The sequence below is a fragment of the Pristiophorus japonicus genome, chromosome 11, assembly GCF_044704955.1.
Source record: "Pristiophorus japonicus isolate sPriJap1 chromosome 11, sPriJap1.hap1, whole genome shotgun sequence".
NCBI lineage: Eukaryota > Metazoa > Chordata > Chondrichthyes > Pristiophoridae > Pristiophorus > Pristiophorus japonicus.
In genome coordinates, this window is record NC_091987.1 from 77,318,515 (window position 1) to 77,344,466 (window position 25,952).

Genomic DNA, 25,952 nt, shown 5'->3' on the forward strand with positions numbered 1-25,952 from the left:
ATGATGGGCCAAATAACTTCCTTCTGTGCTGTAAGATTCTATGAATTCCACAGAGAATTGTAGAAGGACAATTTCTATATTTTTTGCTTGGGAGACAACCTGATCAAATCAACTGATTTTTTTAATAATAAAACTAGTTATCTCCATACCAAGGGATGGATCTTATTCAAAGTTTTAATCAATTGGTACAATAGTGCTGTCAAATTTGAAGAAGTGGGACATTGCTGTAAGTAAGGAATTGAATCCTCAACAAAGAGTTATGGTCAGTTTTTGCAATCAATTTAAATGTGATGTTTTGTTTTCGGGAGGAGGGTGGGGGGGGGGGGGGGGCTACAATATAGGTGCTTTCAGGGTTGTACATTCTCTACTTCAATTAAGTCAATTTCTAAAAACAGGATAAAGTATATCTCCTGGAGGACCAAGATAACAGATTTGACCTGGTTGATAGTGCCTGGCCTGATTGTAGAAAATTTAGTACTAAAAACTTAAAATATATTTTAAGTCAGTCTCTACACACATTGATCATACAACTGTATACCCAAATAAGAGTATATACAGTTAGGGAGCAAAAAGTAAAGTAAGTGTGCACTTCAGTTGTCAAACAATGCAAAATGCTGTTTTCATTCTAAAGATATGTCAGAACAAGGTATATTAACTTATGTCAGAACAAGGTATATTAACTTATGGCAGAATATTAAACTAAACTAACTTTTGGGAGAACATTAAACTAAAATAACTTTTGAGAGTCTTTTAGAAAATGATCAGTTATTAGCTGATCAAACTGTTAAAATGTGATCATGCTCTTGTATTAGAACTGGACAAAAAACCTTCACCATGGAAGTAGGACTCAATCTAATGCTTAAACTGAAGGGAGATATAACTGTGTATGCTTAATGTACGTCTAAATGATTTGGCTTAGTCTGGTGTACATATGCATACCATAAAATTTAGTTTTCAAGTCAAACCTTTGAAGCCCAAAGTCAAAAGCTTGTTATTTAAAAGGTTCGGAACAGCATATACATGCATTACAAATATGCTATATGTATGCACATATTGCATTACATTTTTATGTAATTAAAATTGTGAGATTCAAGCATTTATACAACATATAAAAGCATGCCAAGAAATAAAATCAATATAGTCCAGGGATATGATCAGATCGATATGAAGAGTCACATTTAGCCTGGTTTATTTTAGAAACCAACTTTTTTATGCATCTTCAATGAAAATATACATATTGCGCCAACAGAGGGCCAAGTTTTAGACTGAAGTCAAGAACTGTATTAAAACTGCCGAAAGTCTTTACAATGCTCAACAGCCTGAGGAGGAGGAATATTTGAGCCCATGTCTCAAAAGGCAACAAGGCAGCATTTGAATTTGGTAATGCTGTTGAAATGCCTCAATTATAACATTTTGCTACCATCTTAAGGGATTTTACATATATATGTTGGAAATTTAATCCTCTAATATTCAAAACTTTTAAAACAAAGATCTAAAAAAGCTTCCGCTGCTGCTGCAAAAAAAAAACTGATGTGATGGCTTAAAATACTAAGATTAAGTCAACATTGTAGAAATTTCTTTAAAATAGAGATTCAGGGTTCAGAAACATGGGTAAAGTATTCTTCATGGAGAAAATAGATGGCTAATTATCAGTAAGTGCACTTCCAGATTTCAATATATCTAAAATGAATTGTTTATGATTTAATGTCAATATTATCAACCTTAATTAGCAACTTCCATTTTACAAGCTTTACATTAAATAAAAAAAGTCAAATTCTATCCAAGTGGATTGATTTTAAGCCATGGGAAGATGGCAAAATGGGACAATAGCATAAATGGTAGTTTTAATCAATTAAGAGCATGAATTGTAATCGTAATAGCTCTGAATTACTTTCTGTTCCCAATTAAAATGACTAATTTTAACTGTTACACCTCTGTATTTCCTATATACCATTCAATTTCAAAAACTTACTAACACAACCCATCCTATACACACCTCAATGTCAGATAAGCCATCAGAGTCTGTAACGTTGGTGCAAATGGTACAGCCCAGCTACAATTTGTACAAGACCAAAAAATAATCCCGAATGAAAATCACCGTTTTGATTGCTTCATCCCTAAACTACCACATTCCACAAATTAAGCAGGATTCTCTTTGCAACAGATAGCAAAATATTAATCCATTAAGGAGAAGTACAAAATTAGAGTTTCCCCATCTTATTTCCTGTTGTCTTATTCAGAGACACAATGAAGATTTAAAACCAGCCCTGTTGAGTTCAAAACTTAAATGCAAACTGAGGTTCGAGGCCAGCTGCAAAGTGTTATGTTAAAAATTTCTATGGGAGAATTTCCTCAACTTTTGTTTCACCACCTCAGTCAACGACCAGCATTCAATTTTGTTTTGCACTTAAAACCTAAATAGCTATCTTAGATACATCTTTAAGCTTATTTTTCTTCTTGCTGCTTTTTAGAATATTTGCTATTTATAGAGCAAATTACTCAACTGGAAAAATTAGGTGCAACAAAGGTTTCCCAGAAACTGTAAAAGCCTTCAGTCCACCAAAGGGTTAACAATAAACTACAAACCAGTTTTGTCCTTTAATTCAAATCTGCTTCACATAAAATGACATACAATGAAAGCTGTTCCCAAAATACACTGGGCTAAATTCAGTTGGACCAACATAAGCTGAATGTTGTACTCACCTGGTCAATTTATTTTCTATATGTCATATGCACCATTCCCCAAATGAACAGCTAGTTGGGCAATCTGTTTCTAAGTCTTGAGCTATGCTATCTGGCAGGTCCGAAATGTGTGAGTAAGCACTTGTCAACTCTAGGAAAGCACCTCACCATTATTCGAACACCCAGCTAGCATTAGGTACTCATGGGGAAATCTTTCCACTGCATGGCACATTGAATTTGCGAACCAACACAATTTAGCATTAAGCTCAGATTCAATTTATTACTGAAACTGATGTGACTATAGATAGCTGGTCTTTAAGATAGCTTTCATTGCATAGTTTGTACTTTTGAGACACCATTAATTCCTTCCATGCACAAGATACTATGCATCTTTTTGTATTTTGAGTGTCATTACAACATAGTGCAATGGGAGACAACAGTAATGAGGGCAGATGTTTCATGAATCTGACTTGGGTGAGTGATGGAATCACAGAAAGACTTGGAGAAATTGTAAATCTCTGCCCCAGGAGGACTAAAGGATTTCAGTTTACAGTTGTGCATGGGGTCCAAACATTTCCCACTGGTCCAAAGCCCAGAATCTACTATATTCCTCTAAAATTTGATTGATTATTGTGAAAATAGTACAAGAGTACATCAACTAGAAGGATACAAGTACTGCTGCAGTACAATCCTGAAAACACCAATACAATTTGTCACAGGATCTATTCTGTACATTTAGACACTCTTAGGACTTGTATACCTTGAAATAATGTGTTCAACCTCCGTAATATCACCAACACCAGTCCACATTTAGCCATCTAGTAAATTTGAATTGCCCAATGAAAACTGGTTGCACCAGACTCTTGACAAAATGGTTACTACTCTGCAACAATGTAAAGTCCATGTTTGAAGATTCCTTTGCCTGAAAAACGACATTAAAAAGTAGAAAATAGTAACTGTTTACCTTTTATGAACAGCAGCAACTAAATTACTGATGTCTATTAACTGCACTCATGCAAACAATGTCATTGGTACAGCAGCTAGGTAAAACTGACTTTGGTTCAAGCTTTAATAGCTGTCCATATTTGGTAGGCAGCCATATTCATTTTGTTTGCAGTATAGTAGTGTAACCCTACCAATACTGCAATTTTTATGTCTTGAAAAGGAGATAAATATTGTTACTAACAAGGATAAAAATGGTGGCTGTCATTTTTTTTTTAAGATTAAGAAACTGGTTCAGCTGCATCCAGTTATTGTTACCAGCACAAAGAACAGCACTAACCACGTAAATTCCAATGACAAAATTAGTTGAAGTACCCAGTTGGTTTAAGTAAATGTACACACTGTCTCAGTGCAGCACTATGGGTGAACAACATAGTCAGCAACAGAGCACAGGGATGTCCAGATGAACACATACTTAATTCAAGCATATTATTTATTGAAGAATCAGTTGTGTTCATCAGGAAAAATTATGTGCTTCTAGTCTGAAGAAAATAATATCCCACATTCATTTCCAGTGGGCAACTCGGCACAAAGTCCATATGCACGGGTAACTAAATGTTCTGTTGTTCATTATTATAGCACATAATGGACAGCATGGCTACAGTAATCATCGAGCTTGTAATGCAATTCTTGCCCTCACTTCCATAAGCACACGGACAGAAAATGACAGGCACCATTTTTACTCCATGTGAACTGCAATGCTCTACTCCAGTCCTTTAATTTTTGGTTTTAATACGCTTACAGCAATGGTTCAAGCCATACTGTGCATACTGTAAGCCTCCTGTCTCAAAACAACCCTATTTTCCATTAGACAAACAAACTCCAAACTGAGCCAACATTAGATATGTTACCAAGCTCTACAGGGAACATACATTATCTAGTTTCTATAAATAAATCAGTTTCTGGAAACTAGGTAATGACTTTTCCCCATTGGAGACCACTTTTCATGGTTAGCCTGGTTTGGATTGTAGTTTGCTCATCTCTACCGTATTCCATGATGGTTCCAACTGGCTCCAGTATCTGAGCAAAGACAAAAGCTCCACAAGATACCCATGATCCACTGACTAGAACGTCTCCTCCATTTCCAGTTGTTCAGCCAAGTGGATCAATATCTCTGATGGTATGACATTTGCTAACATACCCAACCATTACAATTAGGTAGGACAGACATACTAATCCATTTTAAAAACAAGAATGTTTTTAAATCCGCCAGTTTGTGAACTTTTGTCTCAATACATCTATCTTTGAATCTTTCCTACAAAAATAACCAACAGTAAACCACTTTATACAAACGGTGCATAAATCTACAGTGTACCCGACAAGAAACAACCTTTAAAGAAAGGAAACCATTTCAAGAGACATTAGCAAGAAGAAAAAAATAAAAACCCAATGTAATTTTCTTTACGGTATACACAAGGAAAAAAAAAGATGCACAAGCATCCCAAGTACAGGCCTGCCTAAACTGTACTAGTTAAAGAAACCCATGCTATTTATACATGATATAAACACCTTTATGAAACAAAAAGGCCTGTACAACAGACCTAATTAAAATAAACACAAAATTAAAAAGAACTAATAAAATAGATACTAAGAGGAGACAGAACCCTTGCCTATGCATTGTTAATGGCTCCTATATTGTAACGACCGTCTGAAACGATAAATATTCACGTGTTTCCTTTTTGGTAAGTCTTTTTTTGTCATTTGTGACACAATCCTGAAAAACAAGCACGTTAAAAAAATTAGGCAAACATCAGTTTTGCTTTTGCTGGAAGCAGCCACCTACACATCCCATCACTGGATTAAATGATCCACTCTAGGGATTACGTCTCATTGGGCCTTGGTGGTGTTGGTGGCCCCGCCTGCTGAGGTCACAGTGAACGAAGAGTTCTGGCTGGAATCAGCTGACATAGAGGCCATCTGGAGGCTGGCTGCATGTCCAGTTGCCCCGGCAGCGGATATCAGGCTTACGGCTGGGTTGCTGGTGAGTAAGGAGAGGTTTTGTGGGTTCAAAAAAAGAGGGGCTGTAATGATGTTTGGAGTACCCGCTGGGTTCGCTGCATTGGCAAACAATAGATTTCCACTGGCATCAAGGGAGGTTATAGGAAGTGTTCCACTAGATGCAAGCGCTGGAGAATGAGAGAGAAAAGAACCCAGGTTAGAATAAAAACTAGTCTTGCAGAGTTATTATTTGTATATCGAAAAGGGAAATAGAATGGAAAATAGTATTCTTAGTACTTAGCCTATATACACATTAATATTGATAAAAGAGTATAAGCAACATAAAAATGTGTTATTAGATTGCTGTAGGTGTATGAACGTGATAAAACAAACATAAAACTACAAATTTTAAGTACTATTCATCCAAATTTTCCATCATCTGGCATGAAGGAAAAAATTAGCAAATTCCAGAATCATAAAATACTTGCACTATCAATGCAATTTCAGTTAATTTTATGCTTAAAGGAAATATTCACTCAGGTACATATTAATTACTTATATATTCGAAGTCAAAAGCGGTTAGTGTAATTGTGGGGGTATCACTTTTTTGTGCAATTCCTGAACAGTATCAATCCATTATTTAAACAGTTACAAGTACTTTAATTAAATCAATATAGATTTTTAAAAATTCATTTGTAGTAACAAGTGCTGCAAGCTTTTGTTTAAAAAAAGTTTCTTAAAAAAAGTGGCTCTGAACCTGTGCTGTGTGATATCATCATCATAGGTAGTCTCTCGAAATCGAGGAAGACTTGCATCCACTCTAAAGGTGAGTTCTTAGGTGACTGAACAGTCCAATACGGGAATTACAGTCTCTGTCACAGGTGGCACAGTCATTGAAGGAAAGGGTGGATGGGACTGGTTTGCTGCACGCTCCTTCCGCTGCCTGCGCTTGTTTACTGCATGCTCTTGGCGACGAGACTCGAGGTGCTCACGCCCTCCCGAATGCACTTCCTTCACTTAAGGCAGTCTTTGGCCAGGGATTGCCAGATGTCGGTGGGGATGTTGCATTTTATCGAGGTTTTGAGGGTGTCCTTGAAACCTTGGGCTCGCTTGCCGTGTAGGAGTTCCCTGGACAACATGGACCATTTCCCATATCTCAGGAGCCTCTTAACAACAAGAGCAGACATTGATGACGAAATTCAACACAGTCTCCAGTGCGCCAGTGCAGCCTTCGGCCGCCTGAGGAAAAGTGTGTTCGAAGACCAGACCCTCAAATCTGCCACCAAGCTCATGGTAATACCCGCCCTCCTATATGGCTCAGAGACATGGACCATGTACAGTAGACACCTCAAATCGCTGGAGAAATACCACCAACGATGTCTTCGCAAGATCCTACAAATCCCTTGGGAGGATAGATGCACCAACATTAGTGTCCTCGACCAGGCCAACATCCCCAGCATTGAAGCATCGACCACACTTGATCAGCTCCGCTGGGCAGGCCACATGTGTCTGCATGCCAGACACGAGACTCCCAAAGCAAGCGCTCTACTCGGAACTCCTTCACGGCAAATGAGCCAAAGGTGGGCAGAGAAAACATTACAAGGACACCCTCAAAGCCTCCCTGATAAAATGCAACATCCCCACCGACAACTGGGAGGGCGCTGAGCACCTCGAGTGTCATCACCGAGAGCATGCAGAAATCAAGCGCAGGCTGCGGAAAGAGCGTGTGGCAAATCTGTCCCACCCTCCCTCAACGATTATCTGTCCCACCTCTGACAGGGACTGTGGCTCTCGTATTGGACGGTTCAGCCACCTAAGGACTCATTTTAAGAGTGGAAGCAAGTCTTCCTCGATTCCGAGAGACTGCCTATGATGGTGATAGTAGACCATGAGCTTGGTGACAGATTTGAGGACCTGATCTTCGAACACTTTCTTCCTCAGGTGGCCGAAGGCTGCACTGGTGCACTGTAGGCAGTGTTGAACCTCGTCGTCTATGACTGGGGGGGAGGCAGTGCTGTGCGGCGGGGTCAGGTTGGCGGAGGACCTTTGTCTTATGGATGTTTAGTGTAAAGCTATGCTTTCGTATGCCTCAGTGAAGATGTTGACTATGATGGAGTTCAGTCTCTGAATGTGCGCTGACGCAAGCGTCGTCCGCGTACTGTAGTTCAACTAGAGGTTGGGATGGTCTTGGATCTGGCCTGGAGACGACGAAGGTTGAACAGGTTCCCACTGGTTCTGTAGTTTAGTTCCACTCCAGCGGGGAGCTTGTTGAGTGCGAGGTGGAGCATGGCGGCGAGGAAGATCGAGAAGAGGGTTGGCGCGATGACATAGCCCTGCTTGACCCCCGTCCGGATGTGGATTAGGTCTGTGATGGATCCATGTCGTCGTGGAGCAGGCGGAGGATGGTGACAAACTGTTGGGGGCAGCTGAAATGGAGGACGATGCGCCATAGTCCCTCGCAATTCACAGTGACAAAGGCGTTTGTAAGGTCAAAAGAAGGCCATGTATAAGGGATGCTGCTGTTCCCTGCATTTTTCCTGCAGCTGTCGGGCTACAAAAATCATGTCCGTCGTGTCCCATTGTGTCACTGGGGACGAATTCCGCAGTGACTCCGGGAGGAGCTCCTCAGCCACAGGGAGAAGACGGTTGAAGAGGATTCTAGCGACGACTTTCCCAGTGGCTGATAACAGGGAGATTCCTCTGTAATTGCCGCAGTCGGACTTGTCCAGCTCAAGAACAAGGCAGCAACGGGAACGGATGGAATCCCCGCTGAGGCACTAAAGCATGGCAGAGAGGCACTATTGGCACGAATGCATGACCTCATCTCTCTCATCTGGAAGGAGGAAAGCATGCTGGGAGATCTCAAAGATGCAGTAATCGTGTGTGATACCACGTGTATTAATTTCTTTTGTCTTCTATTTTAGCTGAGGCTTAACCCATGTTAAAATAGTAGGCAAAGGAATTTCATATGAAGATGTTTAACTTTTGTACGCTCCTATTGTTTATTGTGCCTCATGCTGATTAATGTTACAAATCGATGTTACTTTAATGTTCTGGTATCCTGAATCTTCTTACAACAGATGATTTGTTTATATCCAATTTTTCTTTGAGAACTGCAGATGTTTACAGCATATTTTTTTATAATAAAAGACAACTAAAGCCTTTTTTGACATGGCAAACCCCAGAGAAGAGCCTCTGACATGACCAAAGAGAAGATTAGACTACTCATAATGATTTTCTTTAAAGTACAATGCCTCAAGTAATTCTTCCTATGGGAAGATGGCTTACATGCTTTTGAGTGTAGAGGCTATAGAAAAGCATAACATAGAATTTCAGGTGGTGTGGTTCCATAGAATGTTCAAACACTATTATGCAGCATCATAGATTGACAGGTTACAAAATGCACATCACAATACAACAGGTAGGAGAATTGCTCCCTGAACACCCTGGGCGGATATGGCCTCCTGTTGAGAGCCATTCTCCCCTCTCCTCCCTCTTCCAGCAGCTTGTCCTTCTCTGCGTGCCCTATGCTCATTCTCCAAGTCACATTGTATTCCAATGGGAAATTCTATTAGTGCAAACAAGTAGCTTGTACAGTATCCTTGATCTCACAAAAAAGCCTTTCACCATCTGCCACACTACTCCCTGTAGACTGTTGAAACTTCAAACAACTATGGAAATCACCAAACATTTGTAAAATTGTAGTTTCAGCCAGAAGAAATCAACCAGCAAATTATCTGTGAGCAATTTTCCCTCGGATTTTGCTTAGCCGTGTGGCTCTTTTAAGGGGCTGCACGGGTCACTCAAAATACCACGCATACGTGGTTTTGTATTGAAAAGCCAGCAAGCTGGCTGCGCGTGTTCCTTGGAGCGCTGCAGCTTACAGGGAACATTGCCTATAGGTGGTTGATGATTCCTTTCAATAGCGCTGGTAGGGAGGTCCGCATTCCTGCTGTTCAACGAGTGTTCAGCTGTGCGAGGTTAAGACAGGGTGTTAGCCAGAGTGTTGCGCTCCAAAATGGCAGCGCTGTCGTTAAATCAATAGGCAGTCATGATCTGCCTGCTCTACATACTTTCACTGCGTGCGCGCCAATGCACTCACCAATATGGCTTACAGCAAAATTCACACTACAAGTGTGCATGTGCATTGCGGACGCCATTTTGGACCACTAAGGGAACTCATAGCGCCCAAGGATCAGGCGCTACGGATCCGAATTTTGTGCCTCTTGTGTACGTCATTCTTCAACTTGAAAAGCACTGATTTTACAATAGGGCAGGGCACATTCTACAAAAAGAAATTATAATTTGATACAGGGTATAGCAGTTAAGCAGGTTACTGACCTTGAATAGTTGCCAGTGTGCTATTACTCATTAATGCTGGACCGAGAGCACCACCAAGACTCCCTGGATTCAGACTTAGTAAGGCACCTCTGTAAAAACAAAAAACAAGTTGATTTTGCGTTTACTTAGGAGGATATATTTTTCACGAAAATATTTATGCTCGCTGAACTGCGAAATATTAAAATGTACATCACAACAGAAATTAATTTCTTTTGAGTTGGGCGGGGTAGGAATGAAGAAAGTCCATTGAACATTTTAATGGCTTACGACAAGACAACTAATCTACTGATCACTTCCAATCCAGTTACTTTCCTATTTGCTCTGCACTCACTACCTAAATGATGGTAATAAATTTAATATTTAAAAAATAAATAGGATTGTTCGCTGGGTTCAGATCAGCGCACTTCGATTTGTATGACAGAATTCACGTGATCATCATCACAATCTGCATGTGTGACCTCCCTACTCCTGACCAGTTTTCTTGGCATCCCAAAAGTTACAGGGCACTTTCAAAACTCTAACCACACTACTGAATAAACCTAATTATGCCAGCACCAACAGTTGAAAAATTACAGAGATCAGAGGTACACTAGGCACTATCGCTCTGCCCCAGACACATTTAGAAACTGAACTGGAAGGTGATGGCGCCAGTTCACCAAGAATGACGATGTTTCACTTTTGATAAATAGCTTCAAATATTGCCAGCATTCCCTGAAACACCAACCATACAAGAAGAAACAGTTTGCTCCGTGTTAATATTACATAACTCTAGTGACTGAGAAGGCCCCAATAAATGCAACTCTATTTAAAAAAAGGCCAGTGGCATGTTCAGGAGTCAAATTTGAACAACCTTGAAATCAATACTAGAAAAATCTCTGGAGCTTATTTTAGTGAAGCATCTAACAAGAACACGTGATAAATAAAACGTGAATTTTATAGATGGGTGATCCTTTGGAAATTTATTAGGAGTATTTGAGTTTGCATGTACAGTATATACGACAAAAAACATTGACAAGGTTGAGCACGAAGGAATACGACAAATATCAGATGGTAATGGGGCAAAGAGGAAATATCAAATTGGAAGAAGAATTGATTTAAAGCAGGGTGGGTTGTGAATTGGACTAAACAATAAGATAAAACTTGAGACTTTCAATATTTTTTTTTAAAAAGGAGCAGTGTGCCTTAATTAAACTTCTAAAACTGTATTGATTTAATGGACAGTTAAAAGCTTTAAAAATTAAGAAAGCTACTACTTTTTGAACTCCTGTTGTAGTAATCCATGCAGGTGTTAATTATTTTTTAATTAAGTTACTTGGTCACCATTCTTGGCATATAAATTAATTTCTCCTCACTTCCCAGAAAAAGTAAAATGGCCAGTGAACCTCACATTCTGAGAAAGCTTGGGACGTATTGCTGCAGCTCACTGATCAAAACAGAAGCATCGCCTTTCTCTGACTCCAATGGGGATAAAATCTAAGGACAACCTTAATGTCCAGAGCCATGTAAACCACGTTTTTAGTCAACAGCTTGTAGTTAATGCTGTAGAATCTGATCACTACCCATAAACAGAACAACATGATCTTGCTTCAGATGAAGTACTGGTGGAGGCTTCTTTAGTGGAAGATCAATTTCTAATATAAACACCCGTACCCGAGGTCCTGCTGCTATTTCAGTGCAAGAAAGAAGGAACAAATGTATAGTGCCTCAGGATATCCCAAAGCATTCCGTAGCCAATGGAGTACCTTTGAAGTTGGGTCACTATTGTGATGTAAAGAGCTGGTCAAGATCGAAGGCATCAGTTGGATGAGGTTTGTGAGTTGCAGAAGCTAGTGATGCTTTTTTTCTCCCCCAAATTGAATTTAGAACAGAGTGAATGGAATGATTCTGGGACTTAGAACTCTAAATTATGCAGAGGAACTATAAAACTGAATTTATTTTTGGAGATGACAAAGAGGAGTATGATCCAAGTTTTTAAAAAGCTGAAAAGCATGGATAATTAAGGCTGGTCAAATATGGTTATAACTAATTAAAAGCTAAAACTTACATTTTCCATTCCATCCAAATCTAAAAGAAATTGCCAATATGGAGACATCAGATTCAATTTTACACACCCTTTCCTGTTGAAGTCGTACTGCCACACACTACACTAGATTCTTCCTTCTCCTCTCCAAATCGTACAAGATAAATATATATAACCAAAATAAAACCAGAGGACAAAGATTTTGCTGAAATTCTTGTAATACTTGAAAAAAAATCACCTGATAAATACAACATTAATTCTCAAGAAATTTAAAAATACAAACCAAAAAACTCTCAGCATTGACATTAGCAGCATACTTAGCTGGGCATAGAATTAAAATAATCCTCAGATGAGACCAAGTATAGAATAGCAGATATGTGCAGTGGATTACTATCAAAAGCAGTTGACACCATATCGACTTAAAAAAACGTGGATGAATATTCAATTCAGACTGGGATCAAAGGCTAGAATACATCTATACTCAAATACTCAAAATTCTACAGATTGTGTGCTGCTGCACCATGGAGATATCATTTGTGGAATTACAGCAATTAGGCTTGAATAGCATATATTGTAATGTTGGAATGATACTCCAAATTTATCTTTATAGGCAGGGGAAATTTCACAGACTTTATCATGGATGTTTTACTTGTGTATTTAAAAAATTTTATTGTTCTTTCAAAGCAGTGCATATTGTATACAATAGAGTGGATTGTTAAATTAGTTATGCCCGATGAACGAACAAAGATCTGTTGTGTTACATACATTAAAATTGGAGCTCAATTCTATCATTTGGACATCAATGCAATTTCCCAATGTTCACACATCTGCATCTATAGCCAGACACACACATACCTGGCAATCATTAGGCAGCCAAATGTAGAGATGCACCATCTGTTTGTTGCAGGATATATGCAGCGAACATGCACTGTTGGGAAGGCACTGCCAGTGACAGTATCCATCAAATACACCCTAAAATACTTATCCTCTGCCTCCTTCCTGCAATGAAGTCCAATGCGGAGAATGCCCAGGAAGAGTAGCAAATAGGACCATCATCCTCCACAACTAGTACACCTCTACTGCATCACAGGGAGAGCTCAAGTGTTTTACTGCTCTAACACTCCACCACAGACTCTCCTTACTTCCAAAGTCTTCACCCCAGCTCAAAGGGATCATTTTTGTGGGAATATTCTTTGCCCAGTCAATTCTGTAACCGATCTGGAAATGGTAAAAGTACCCGTCCGCTGAACTAGATCTCGACACACAATGAGCAGTGAGGAACTGAGATTTGACATTCTTGTATGCAGAACTTCCTTCCAGAGAATGAGTCCACTACATGGAGCCTGTGCATCGTGTTTTGAGCAGGCTTCCATATTTCAAAGTGCCTCGTTTGTGCAATCACCGTTAAGTACTTGTGGCGGGATGCAGTTTTAGCTGAGGACCAAGGTAAGGCTGACCAGTTTCTGATTATAGTAGGCTTTGTTTTTTTTATTACTCAAATGGAATTTTGTAAAGAAACCACAAATAAAATGTGAAACTTGGTAAAAAGGTGAAGGATATTCCTTGAGTACTGAAACTGTAGGAGAAATCTGCAACCACTTTGAAAATAGACAACGGGCCAATAACAAATGCAAGCTTTTTGTGGTGTGGGAAGTAACAGACATTTGCTGTTGATATCACAAGAAAAAGAATGAGATCAGTTATATACGAGTGCACACATCTTGCTCCCTGCCCCTCAATTTTTTTTTGACATAGGTTACTTCTCCTTCTCCACCTAATTCCAAATCCAAATATTACCCCTGATGTTCTCCTCAAATCTATGTGATTATGCCTTTCAAAGTGGAGAATATCAGTTGACTGTTTCACGGTCAAACTTCTCGACAGGACAGTGCCCCAGGTGATTATCCCCCAATAGGATGATGCAAACCACCTATGTGTACATGGAGGCTGAAAAAGTGAGGAAGAATTAACTCATCACATTTGCAATATAAATTAGCACCCTATTTATCGAAATTTTAATTTTATTTCTGAGCAAAAAAACTCATTTTTCCACAGTACTCACGAGTAATTCAATTCCCACCAATGCGCAGGATGAAAACTTTATTCAATGGTTTGCTATGGAATAATACATATTAAAAATACACATATTCACAGATAAATTAAAGATGTAATCCATCAGTGATGGAATGCTGTGAAGACTTACCCAGCTGCAAACTGAGGGGCTGACATGAGGCCAGAATTGGCTAGTCCTGCAGCAGCAGCCATGGCAGCTAGGCCTGGATTGGTGGCATGCCCAACACTAGTGGGTACCTGTGCGGCTGCTGCTTGTAGCGCAGTGGCAGCTGTCTGCAGTCCAGACGCTGACACCAAGATTTGGCTTGTGCACAGAGGGTTTACTAAGCCAGTTGAGGTTGTCTGTGTGGTATTTGTATCACTGCTGCTGGACGACTCAGTCACTGAAATGGATGCTGATGGTGAAGGGGTCAGAGACGGAGAAGTGACTGTCGACGTGGAAACTGCAGATGATAGGCCGGTGATTACAGATGCCACGTTTGTAGGAGCTGTCCCTGATGCAGTTGTACCTGGAGGAATAATGAGAGATTAGAATTTTAATATGACATTTGCTTCCTATTTTACATTTCATCAAAATATTTCTAAAATGGTTCAGAGAATAAAAAAATGTAGGAATGAGGAAATAAATACCCTCCTTTTGAGGATAATATTATTGATCCTGGTATTCCAATTTTACACTAATTTGGTACAGAACACAATTAAAGAAAAACATTATCTGAATGCTACAGGGATCAAATTGACAATTATGAACACAAAGTTGTGACTACGTTTCCATGCATAAGGAAACAACTGTGCCCTTCTTTCTCTGAACGATAAGAGTACAATGTCTAATTTTCCACGCTTCAGCATAACAAAAGTTATTGATCATAATTCCATATTTTGCAAATTCTTGATTTTAGCAGAACCAAGCACTGGGGTTCATTTCCAGAGGGATAGCATTGAAAAGCAGAAGTTAGGTTAATTGTGCATCAAACACACTTGGAGACTACTATGCTCAATTCTGCTCTCCATATAAAAGGATATTGAAACATTGGAGGAGGTGCAAAGAAGATTCACATGAATTATACCAGAACAGAGAGGATATACTAATCAGGAAAGGCTGAACAGGCTGGGGTTCTTTTTTCTAGAAAAGAAAATGCTGAGGGGTGACCTGATATAAGAATTCTTTAAGATTGCGAAAGGGTTAGGTGGGGTAGATGAAGAGATGTTTCCACTTTTGGGGAGACCTAAACTAGGGGCCATAAATATAAGAAAGTCAATAATAAATCCAATGGGGAATTCAGGAGAAAATTCTTTACCCAAAGATTGGTAACAATGTGGAATGTGCTAACACGAGTAGTTAAACAGCACAGATGCATTTAAGTGGAAGCTAGATAAGTACATGAAAGAGAAAGGAATAGAAGGATATGCTGATAGGGTTAGATGAAGTAGGGCGAGAGGAGCATAATCGTCAGCATAGACCAGCTGGGCCAAATGGCTTATTTCTGTGCTGTACTTGATGTAACTAACAGAGGAGATTCTGGGCGTTAAACATGCTACATTACCTAGGGTCCCTCATTTGTTGAACCTCCAAATAAAAAATAAATATATCAATCTGGGTGTCATGGTACATCAGTCATTGAAGTTTGGCATGCAGGTACAGCAGGCGGTGAAGGCGGCAAATGGCATGTTGGCCTTCATAGCTAGAGGATTTGAGTATAGGAGCAGGGAGGTCTTACTGCAGTTGAACAGAGCCTTGGTGAGGCCACACCTTGAATATTGTGTTCAGTTCTGGTCTCTTAATCTGAGGAACGATGTTCTTGCTATTGAGGGAGTACAACGAAGGTTCACCAGATTGATTCCCGGGATGGCAGGACTGACCTATGAGGAGAGACTGGATCAACTGGGCTTGTATCCACTGGGAGTTTAGAAGAATGAGAGGGGATCTCATAGAAACATAAAATTCTGATGGGATTGGACAGGTTAGAAGCAGGAAGAATGTTCCCGTTGCTGGGGAGTTCCAGAACCAGGGGGGGTCACGGTCTAAGAATAAGGGGTAAGCCATTTAGGACCGAGATGAGGAGAAACTTCTTCACTCAGAGTGTTTAACCTGTAGAATTCTCTTCCGCAGAAAGTTGTTGAGGCCAGTTCGTTGGATATATTCAAAAGGGAGTTAGATATGACCCTTACAGCCAAAGGGATCAAAGGGTATGGAGAGAAAGCAGGAAAGGTGTACGGAGGTTGATTGATCAGCCGTGATCTTATTGAATGGCGGTGCAATCTCGAAGGGACAAATGGCCTGCTCCTGCACCTAATTTCTATATTTCTAATTTTGGTCAGGTGATGCAAGTTCTCATTACTCTCAGCAGTTCAGTCCTGGCAATAAAGTTTAGTGAAAGCAGGCAAATGGCTCCAGCCAGCTGCCTCAGATAATCAAGGGACGAACCTTGCACAAGCTGAGCTAAGATATGGCTAGAATAACTTGCAGATATCTTAATTGGTTAGGCAGCAACTAACTGAGATACAGACATGGTTCCAGATTTGATCCCTGGCTTGTGCCAAATTAACTTCTCAGTGCCCCAAGTGTTAGGGAGAAATCACCCAGAGTTCCCACTTTTGACTGCTACCCAGCAACATCTGGAAATGCACATATGTAAACCATGGGTGATTGCTTCTTATTGTTGAACAGCCTTCATACAATTATTGTCTAGGCTCACACATGAAGAATGGCTGTTTGATTGAGATCTTGGAGGACCCTGAGCAGCTGTGGAACCTTACCCCAGTGAAGAGTCAATTTCTTGAGATGCCTGTTTTGTATGGGCAATAACATAATTGGGTGTAATAAAGTGGAAATTATAGAAAATTGGATGTATAACGCCAGCACATCATTACCATCTCAGTTCGATCAGCAATAGCCAAATATGGGCATGTATTTTCCCTGGCTGATGGAATACACATCGTAAAATGAGGGGGAAGCTGAAGTAGACCAGATTCTCAGTGGCTGGGCTTCCTCCCATTTAGCACTGGTACAACAGGCAGCTGGGAGAAAATGGAGGCTCATACAATTTTAGCTGACCACTGTTCCCACCAAAGCCAGAAAAATCCAATATGCGTTCTCAGAAATGTTTAAAAACCATTATCATATTGTGGAAAATTGAAGTTACAGTCCTTCCTCAAACTCTACGTTCATCAGAACGCTTGCCTCTTGTACATTCCCTACTCTCTTTGCCCCACCATTGGTGGCTGTGCCGTAAGCTATCTTGGCCTTATCCCCAGCAATTCTCTCTCTAAATCTCTCTTTAAGACCTTCCTTAAAACCGACATCTGAAAAGGTTTTAGTCAACCCTCTTAATATCTCCTTTAGCTCAGTGTTAATTTTTGTCTGATTATACTGTTGTGAAAAACCTTGGGGTTTTTGTTTTACATTAAAGACACTATATAAATGCAAGTTGTTGTTTCAACACACTGAAGATGTGGTTCTTTAAACGCAGTGAATAGAACACTTCCTCTTCGCGTTATTAACTTTCTTTGATACTAATACATAACCACCTTCTGGAACTTAACCAACCATCTCAAGACCCATTACTCATTAGGTTTGTCACAATAGCCACAGCCTTCATGTCAAGCAGTGAGATATTTCAATGGAATAAGGCGCTATTTAAGTCCAAGTTTTGTGTGATCTTGTTGATCAGAAGTGTTATCAGAAGATTATTTGTTTAAAACAAATAATACGGATCGCATTAGGGCTTGAATAAACAGTGCATCATTATGCCCTCTGCAAAGTGCTGAGACGAAAGAACCATTAAATCCATCAAATTTACATCTGCATAACATCAAGACACAACATTGACGATAGAGTATGCTGTTGATTATAAATGGGTCACAATTCTACTATGCTGGTCCATACCCTCACAAACCTATTCACTGAAACCATTCCAGGTCTACAACAACAACGTGTTTATATGGCACCATTAATGTAGTAAAATATCCCAAGGTGCTTCATAGGAGCATCATCAAACAAAATTTGACCAAGCCACAAAAGGAGATCAGGGCAGATGAGAGAGGTAGGTTTAAAGGAGTGTCTTGAGGAAAGAGAGGTAGAGAAGCAGAGAGGTTGAGGGAGGGAATCCTAAAGAGGTAGAGGGGATGAAGGAGGGAATTCCAGAGTGGCAGAGAGGTTTAGGGAGGGAATTACAGAGTGGCGGAGAGGTTTAGGGAGGGAATTCCAGAGATTAAGACTTTGGCAACTGAAGGCACGGTCGCCAGTGGTGGAGCAATTAAAATCGGAGATGCTCAAGAGGTCAGAATTGGAGGAGTGCAGATGATATCTCGGAGGGTTGTAGGGCTGGAGGAGATTACAGAGATGGGGAGGGGAAAGACCATGGAGGATTTGAAAACAAGGATGAGAATTGTGGTGTTGCTTAACCAGGAGCCAATGTAGGTCAGCGAACACAGGGGTGATGGGTCAACAAGACTTGGTGCAAGTTAGGGCATGGGCAACAGAGTTTTGGATGGCCTCAAGTTTACGTAGGGTCGAACGTGGGAGTCTGATCAGAAGTCAAGTCTAGAGGTAATAAAGGCATGGATAAGGGTTTCAGCAGATGAGCTGAGGCAGGGGTGGAGTCAGGTGATGTTACGGAGGTGGAAATTGGGGGTCTTAGTGATGCCGTGGATATGTGATCGGAAGCTCAACTCGGGATCAAATATGACACCAAGGTCACGAACAGTCTGGTTCACCCTCAGACAATTGCGAGGGTGAAGGATGGAGTCAGTGGCTAGGGAATGGAGTTTGTGGCAGGGACCAAAGATAATGGCTTCGGTCTTCCCAATATTTAGTTGGTGGAAATTTCTGCTCATCCAGTCTGACAATTTAGAGACAGTGGAGGGGTCGAAAGAGGTGGTGGTGAGGTAGAGCTGGGTGTCATCAGCATACATGTGGAAACTGACTGTTTTTGGATGATGTTGCCAAGGGGCAGCATGTAGATGAGCAATAGAAGGGTATCAAGGATAGATCCTTGGGAGACACCATAGGTAACGGTGCAGGGGTGAGAAGAGAAGTCATTACAGTTGATTCTCTGCCTACGACTGGATAGATAAGAATGGAACAAGGCGAGTAGTACCACCCAGCTGGATCATGGCGGAGAGATATTGAGGAAAATGTATTAGCATGGAGAGAGAATTGGCTGGCTAACAGAAAGCAGAGAGTCGGGATAAATGGGTCCTTTTCAGGTTGGAAATCGGTGGTTAGTGGTGTGCCACAGGGATCGGTGCTGGGACCACAACTATTTACAATATACATAGATGACCTTGAAGAGGGGACAGAGTGTAGTGTAACAAAATTTGCGGATGACACAAAGATTAGTGGGAAAGCGGGTTGTGTAGAGGACACAGAGGCTGCAAAGAGATTTAGATAGGTTAAGCGAATGGGCTAAGGTTTGGCAGATGGAATACAATGTCGGAAAATGTGAGGTCATCCACCTTCGAAAAAAAAACAGTAAAGGGAATATTATTTGAATGGGGAGAAATTACAACATGCTGCGGTGCAGAGGGACCTGGGGGTCCTTGTGCATGAAACTCTTGAGTCCTTGTGCATGAATCCCAAAAAGTTAGTTTGCAGGTGCAGCAGGTAATCAGGAAGGCGAATGGAATGTTGGAATGTTGGCCTTCATTGCGAGAGGGATGGAGTACAAAAGCAGGGAGGTCCTGCTGCAATTGTACAGGGTATTGGTGAGGCCGCACCTGGAGTACTGCGTGCAGTTTTGGTCACCTTACTTAAGGAAGGATATACTAGCTTTGGAGGAGGTACAGAGACGATTCACGAGGCTGATTCCGGAGATGAGAGGGTTACCTTATGATGATAGATTGAGTAGGCTGGGTCTTTACTCGTTGGAGTTCAGAAGGATGAGGGGTGCTCTTATAGAAACATTTAAAATAATGAAAGGGATAGACAAGATAGAGGCAGAGAGGTTGTTTCCACTGGTCGGGGAGACTAGAACCAGGGAGCACATCCTCAAAATACGGGGGAGCCAATTTAAAACCGAGTTGAGAAGGAATTTCTTCTCCCAGAGGGTTGTGAATCTGTGGAATTCTCTGCCCAAGAAAGCGGTTGAGGCTAGCTCATTGAATGTATTCAAATCACAGATAGATAGATTTTTAACCAATAAGGGAATTAAGGGTTATGGGGAGCAGAAGGGTAAGTGGAGCGGAGTCCACGGCCAGATCAGCCATGATCTTGTTGAGTGGCGGAGCAGGCTCGAGGGGCTAGATGGCCTACTCCTGTTCCTAATTCTTATGTTTTAAAATGGTGTGGTTAACCGTGTTAAGGGTGCAAACAGGTTAAGAAGGACGAAGAGGGATAGTCTTAACTTTGTCATAGTCACATAGGATGTCATTTGTGACTTCAATAAGAGCAGTTTCGGTATCGTGGCGGGAGTGGGAACCTGATTGGAGGGATTCAAACATATAATTCCAGAATGGACACGGATTTGGGAAGCGACAGCACATTCAGGGACTTGAGAGGAAAGGGAGGTTGGAGATCGGGTGGTAGTTTGCAAGGCGTCAACAATTGCTTTTTTTGAGGGGGGTGATGGCAGATTTGAAGGGGGGCAGAATCTGAGGAGAGAACTGTTAACATAGAAACATAGAAAATTAGGTGCAGGAGCAGGCCATTCAGTCCTTCGAGCCTGCACTGCCATTCAATGAGGTCATGGATGAACATGCAACTTCAGTACCCCATTCCTGCTTTCTCGCCATATAACAATATCAGTTATCATGGGAGGGATGGAGGGAGGAAAGAATGACTTGCATTTATATCGCACCTTTCACGACCTCATGACATCCCAATGCGCTTTAGTCACTTTTTGAAGTGCAGTCACTGTTGTATTGTAGGAAACGTGTCAGCGAATTTGAGCACAGCAAGCTCCCACAAACAGTAATGTAACGACCTGATCATTTTTTTTTTTAAAGTGATGTTGATTAAGGGATAAATATTGGCCAGGACACCAGGGATAACTCCCATACTCTTCTTCAAAATAGTGCCATGGGATCCTTTATGTTCACCTGAGAGCACAGACAGGGGCCTCGGTTTAATGTCTAGCATGGATAGAGTGGTGGTTACTGGACAGCAAACAGAGTAGGGATAAACGGATCATTTTCCAGTTGGCAGGCTGTAACTAGTGGGGTGCCACAAGGATCAGTCCTTGGGCCTCATCTATTTACAATCTATATTAATGACTTGGATGAAGGCATGGAGTGCAATGTATCCAAAAGCAAAAGACTGCAGATACTGGAAATCTGAAATAAAAACAGAAAACGCCAGGTATACTCAGGCCAGGTAGCATCGGTGGAGAGAGAAACAGAGTTCACGTTTCAGGTCGATGACTTTCTGTCAGAACTAGAAAAAAGTTTTGAAAGTGCAGTTGTAAATGAATTGGGAGAGTTTCTTTTCCAGGGGCAGACACAGCAGGAAGTAGGGTTGGGAGGGTGAAGGGGATGAGAGAAAACAGCAATATAACAAATTGATCAAAGATGGTCTTATCTGTCACAATGGGAGTAGCGAGGCCACGTAGATGGCAAGGTCAAGGGGATGGCTGTGACTGTGGGTAGCAATGTTCCCTCTAATTTACGGTCTACATGCACGGTCTCTTTAAATCTCCTGCGCATGCATGGTATCTTCCAGTGGCAGCAGCTGGTGAGAGGCCTGCACGGGACCTCAATTGGTGTGAGGCTTAGGGGGAACATTGATGGGTTGGGAGTTTATAGAGGGGGACATCAAGGGAGGATAGGAGGCCAGTGAACTCAGAGAAGAGCATGATGAATTGAGATGGAGGATGAGAAGTCACTCAGTGTTGAGGCCGAAGTAGGAAAACAGTAAAGATATCTCGGTGAGAACATTTTTTACGGTACTTGGGTGGAGTTAGAGAATGACTATTTTAAATGAGAGGCAATGGGATGGTACAAGGCGAGATGCTCAAAAGGAGGAAAAGATGCCAAAGGAATAGGGGGATAGATCAAGGTGTGATTTGGTCATCAGAGCCATACTGTCACCACGACTCTCTTGGGGAGGGGGAGCAAGTGGTGGAAGGTATAGCCAGGCAGAGAGGATTCATTTAGGGGGAAAGTGTCATCACCCCTCAGCCAGATTTCTGCCCAGGTCATGACGTTAATGCAATGATCCACAATACGCTCATGGATGGCAAGGGACTTGTTCACAAGTGAACGAACATTCTGGAGGGAGATGCAGAGAGGAGTGGTGATAGCTGATCCACTGGCAGAGTCCACAGGGTCAGCATTAGGAGGGGCGATTTGCATGGGAAGGAGACTGCCAAGATTATCCCCCAGTTGGCGCGAGTGTAGGATGGTTGTTGCTCATAAAGAGGCAGTGATGAGTGCCTCATCGGGCCTTTCGGAGGATGCCAAGAGAAGCACGAGGAAAGCTGTCGGCTTATCCAAGAGGGAGTCAAGCATGGGACGGTGGCAGGGAAGTAGGAAGGTCGAGAGGTGCTGAAGGTTTGAGGTAGGGATTTGGGAGGGCAGAGTACCCAAGAGGGGAAAATTGAAAGGAGGCATGACTGTAGGAGAGGGATTTACATTGAGAAATGAGAAAAGTAAAAAGAGAATAAAGTGGAAATGGAAGTGATTCACTAGTGTCCGGCGCGACAGCCAAAACGTGCACGTGAATGGACACAAAGAAAGCTCAAGTTACATAGGCCTGGCTACATAGTAATTATTAGGATACATGTATCCTGGTAGTAAACGGGGAACAGAGAGGAGACAATAGGAGGGAGTCCACAGTTGAAGTCAGAGGCCCCATGGTGGGGTAAAGTTTACACAATTAAGGTGGCGTTGTTATGGCGCATCGACAAACTGTTGTCCAACTTCGGAGACAAGTGTGGTGGGCAAATTAAGTCCAGAAGCTATTTGAAAGATAGAGTATCAGATGATGCACCGATGGAGATATTTCCGTGGGAATGAAGATCCAGGTGGTGTGCAGAATTGTCGCGGGGCAGAAAAAAGACTGGCGAAGTTGGACGTCACCATACGATCCAGAAGCGGCAGAGAAATATACTGCGGTCCAGGGGCATGAAACTCCAGCAGGAACCAGACTGTTCCAACGAAAGGTCATCGACCTGAAACGTTAACTCGGTTTCTCTCTTCACGGATGCTGTCTCACCTACTGAGTATTTCCAGCATTTTCTGGTTTTATACCAGACTGTAGCTGAAGCTGAAAATCCAGCAGAAAGAGGCGGCCAGTCACAGGCTCAGCAGGTAACAGGAATGGTGGGGGGATGGGGGAGGGAGGGCTGTAAACTGATCAAAGTTACTTTAAAATTTAAGCAACTGAACAGATCAGAGACACAGCAGCTGAGTCTTACGGTGTAATCCAGTGCAGAAGTGTAGTCTTGTTTGCAGAGAAGTCCAGGAATTTGGAAGCCAAAATTAAGAAAAGATCCAGTGTTCACTGAGGAAAGCAAAGAGCAGGCATGGTTGGGGGATAGGCAGTTGAAACTAGCAGTTAACTTGTTGTTGGGGCTAAAATGTGCCACTATTATAGCCAGGGAAACTTAGAGTGGAAGATAGGAGATTGGAGGAGAAAGGGCAAAAGATGGCAGTGGATGGCCAACCATAGTAAGGAGCTCACTAGAAAGTTGACAGCTCAGGTGTCATCTTGAATCCAACTAAAGTGTTCGAAATTTAAGGTTATTGATATACCAGTATTGCACAGGGATGAAAACACCCTCTTGCAAGCAAGGAAGCGGATAGCAAATACTAGTGTTAGTCACAGCGATGGAAGCTGTCGGTAACTAGGAAAGAATATGTATGTTATGACTACCAGTATAGAGTGAAGGCTCCTTGATCGACAGCAACTTATCAGGACAGTGATTCTGCACAGGCAACCAAGTTGTGAGAACTTGTACTGCTTTGCGTAAAAAAAACCCACAAAGATGTAAGCCGATGATATTTGAATCATGGACTACAGATATGCTGAATTCCACCTGAATTTTTCATTTTTTTGTGGCTCTATCCTAATAACAGAACCAAAATAACAGAAGATATACAATTCATTGGAGCCCGTTTCTAGACTGGACATGTTCAGTATTAGAATTTGTCCCAATAGAACATTAATCCAAACTACTCCAGCAGTCTTATTACTTGCTGGATGGCCGCCTTAATTGACCTGCCAGTAGGTATTTCAATAACCAGCTATCCACGTATCACCATACTTGTAGACTACTATTATGAAGCCAAATGTGACAACCAGACTAGGCGGTGAAATTGGGCTAAACTTTACCATTCTGTACTAACAACTGTCAATTTTGAATCTCAGACACATCTTGCGTGATTCCATTCGTCCTGTATAGAAATATGCATCTTTTTGATTGAACGCAGAAACCAGCTCCCTGGTGTGAAAAATCTATAGTCGAGTTCCCACTTTGAAATTATTATTCTTTTTTTTTTTAACACAGGTAAGACATCAAGGTTTAAGGCTGTGGATTCGTCAGAACTCCCCCCCCCCCCCTCCCCCAATGTATTTGGGCACTGCAAAGTAAAGGATAAAAGTGGAGTTTTCCTGGCCAAGAGAACCTTTTCCATAGCACAGTAGAAGCAATTTCTGCATCTTTCTGTTTATAAGGTCCCTCAAACTATGTTGAGAAAAATCACTCCCCTGAACGTCACAGAAGACCATGTAAAGTGCTACCTCATTTCCCATGTATCCAAATGTATTAGTTGCCCTGGAAAATGTAATTTCCTCGGAGAAGTCTCTTCGACCATAGGAGAAATGCAAAGAATTGGAATCACTGGATTAACTGGGCAGAAACCTTCTATTGTTTTTACACTTTACTAACTACCTTTGTGATATTTTGTCCCCAAGGCAAACCTACTTAGGTAAAGTAACTTTCCACTGGGCACAATGCTTATTCAGCTGGACACTTGAGTGTTAAAGCAAGGAATGATTATGAGCTTTGCCAATGCTTTTACTGAAGCTATCCATTTTGACATTCACATTTCACCTAACAATCTAGTAAGAGTAGTGCCATTGGTTTTTTCTGTCATAAATGACAAAGGATAATTGCCCAGGGCAAACATTCTAGCCCTCGTAACCAGAACAGCATGCTGCAAAATTTTTTCTCAATAGATTCCTAATTATGGGAAGAATGCGTGCAGCAACTGAGTCAGTCTGGTTAATATGCCCAGTGTCTTGCAGCTTTCCATATGCATCAGAGGACTACCCAGTCAGAAAGGTTACCCACTCGCATCTTTTTGTTGTTAGAAATGATGCATTTTCCACATACAAGGAGCAGGCACAGTGATTCACGTCATCTGGGAAGGAGTGACATTCTCTGATATGTTGGACATCACCTGTATGTGTCTATTCTTTCTGTAAAGGAAGAATGCATTTTTAGCTAATCGGCTTTCAGCCAGCCTTTTTAATGAAAAGTTCATGGGCCTCAAATAGCGAGTAAAAACTTAGCACATTCCACATGGCACTCCAGAGCTCTAAGCAAGTGGAACCTACAAGGATGAGGTCGTAACTAAAAAAATGAACTGACCATCTCCTCTTCAAGATAGCAATGAGAGACTACTTTTTGTCGTAAATTAGTGAAGTCTAAGGTACAGTTGATCAGTATGTCATATTAGGTTAACCGGAACCTGAAATTTTATAACTATAGCCACTAATAAGACTCACATAAAATGTGATCTATTCAACATCTCTTGAGCCAAAAGCTTAAGAATCATATATAAAGATTCAGAGAAGACTCAGACAGGCTTAAATTTCCAGACAGCCATTGTAAATTGAGACACAAGAATGTGATCCCCAAGGGAGCTAAATGGAAAAGGGTGAAGGAATACCACAACCGGTATAATATGAAACCTGTTTTAGTTTTAGGAATACCAAGTAAAGAAGGTCTTACAA

At 41.3% G+C, this 25,952-nt stretch overlaps 1 protein-coding gene across 11 annotated transcripts in view; it reads right to left on the reverse strand.

The window, feature by feature from the left end:
- Nucleotides 1-1,801: 1,801 nt before the first annotated feature.
- The window catches only part of pou2f1b (POU class 2 homeobox 1b), a 186,258-nt gene continuing 162,107 nt past the window's right edge, over nt 1,802-25,952 (reverse strand). For all 11 annotated transcript variants that reach the window (XM_070893577.1, XM_070893575.1, XM_070893579.1 and 8 more), the window contains 3 exons: nt 14,187-14,565; nt 9,964-10,052; nt 1,802-5,810 (listed from right to left, as the gene is read on the reverse strand). In XM_070893577.1, the coding sequence (XP_070749678.1) occupies nt 5,512-5,810; nt 9,964-10,052; nt 14,187-14,565 (767 nt within the window). In that variant the 3' untranslated portion in view covers nt 1,802-5,511. The remainder of the gene's footprint in view (nt 5,811-9,963; nt 10,053-14,186; nt 14,566-25,952) is intronic.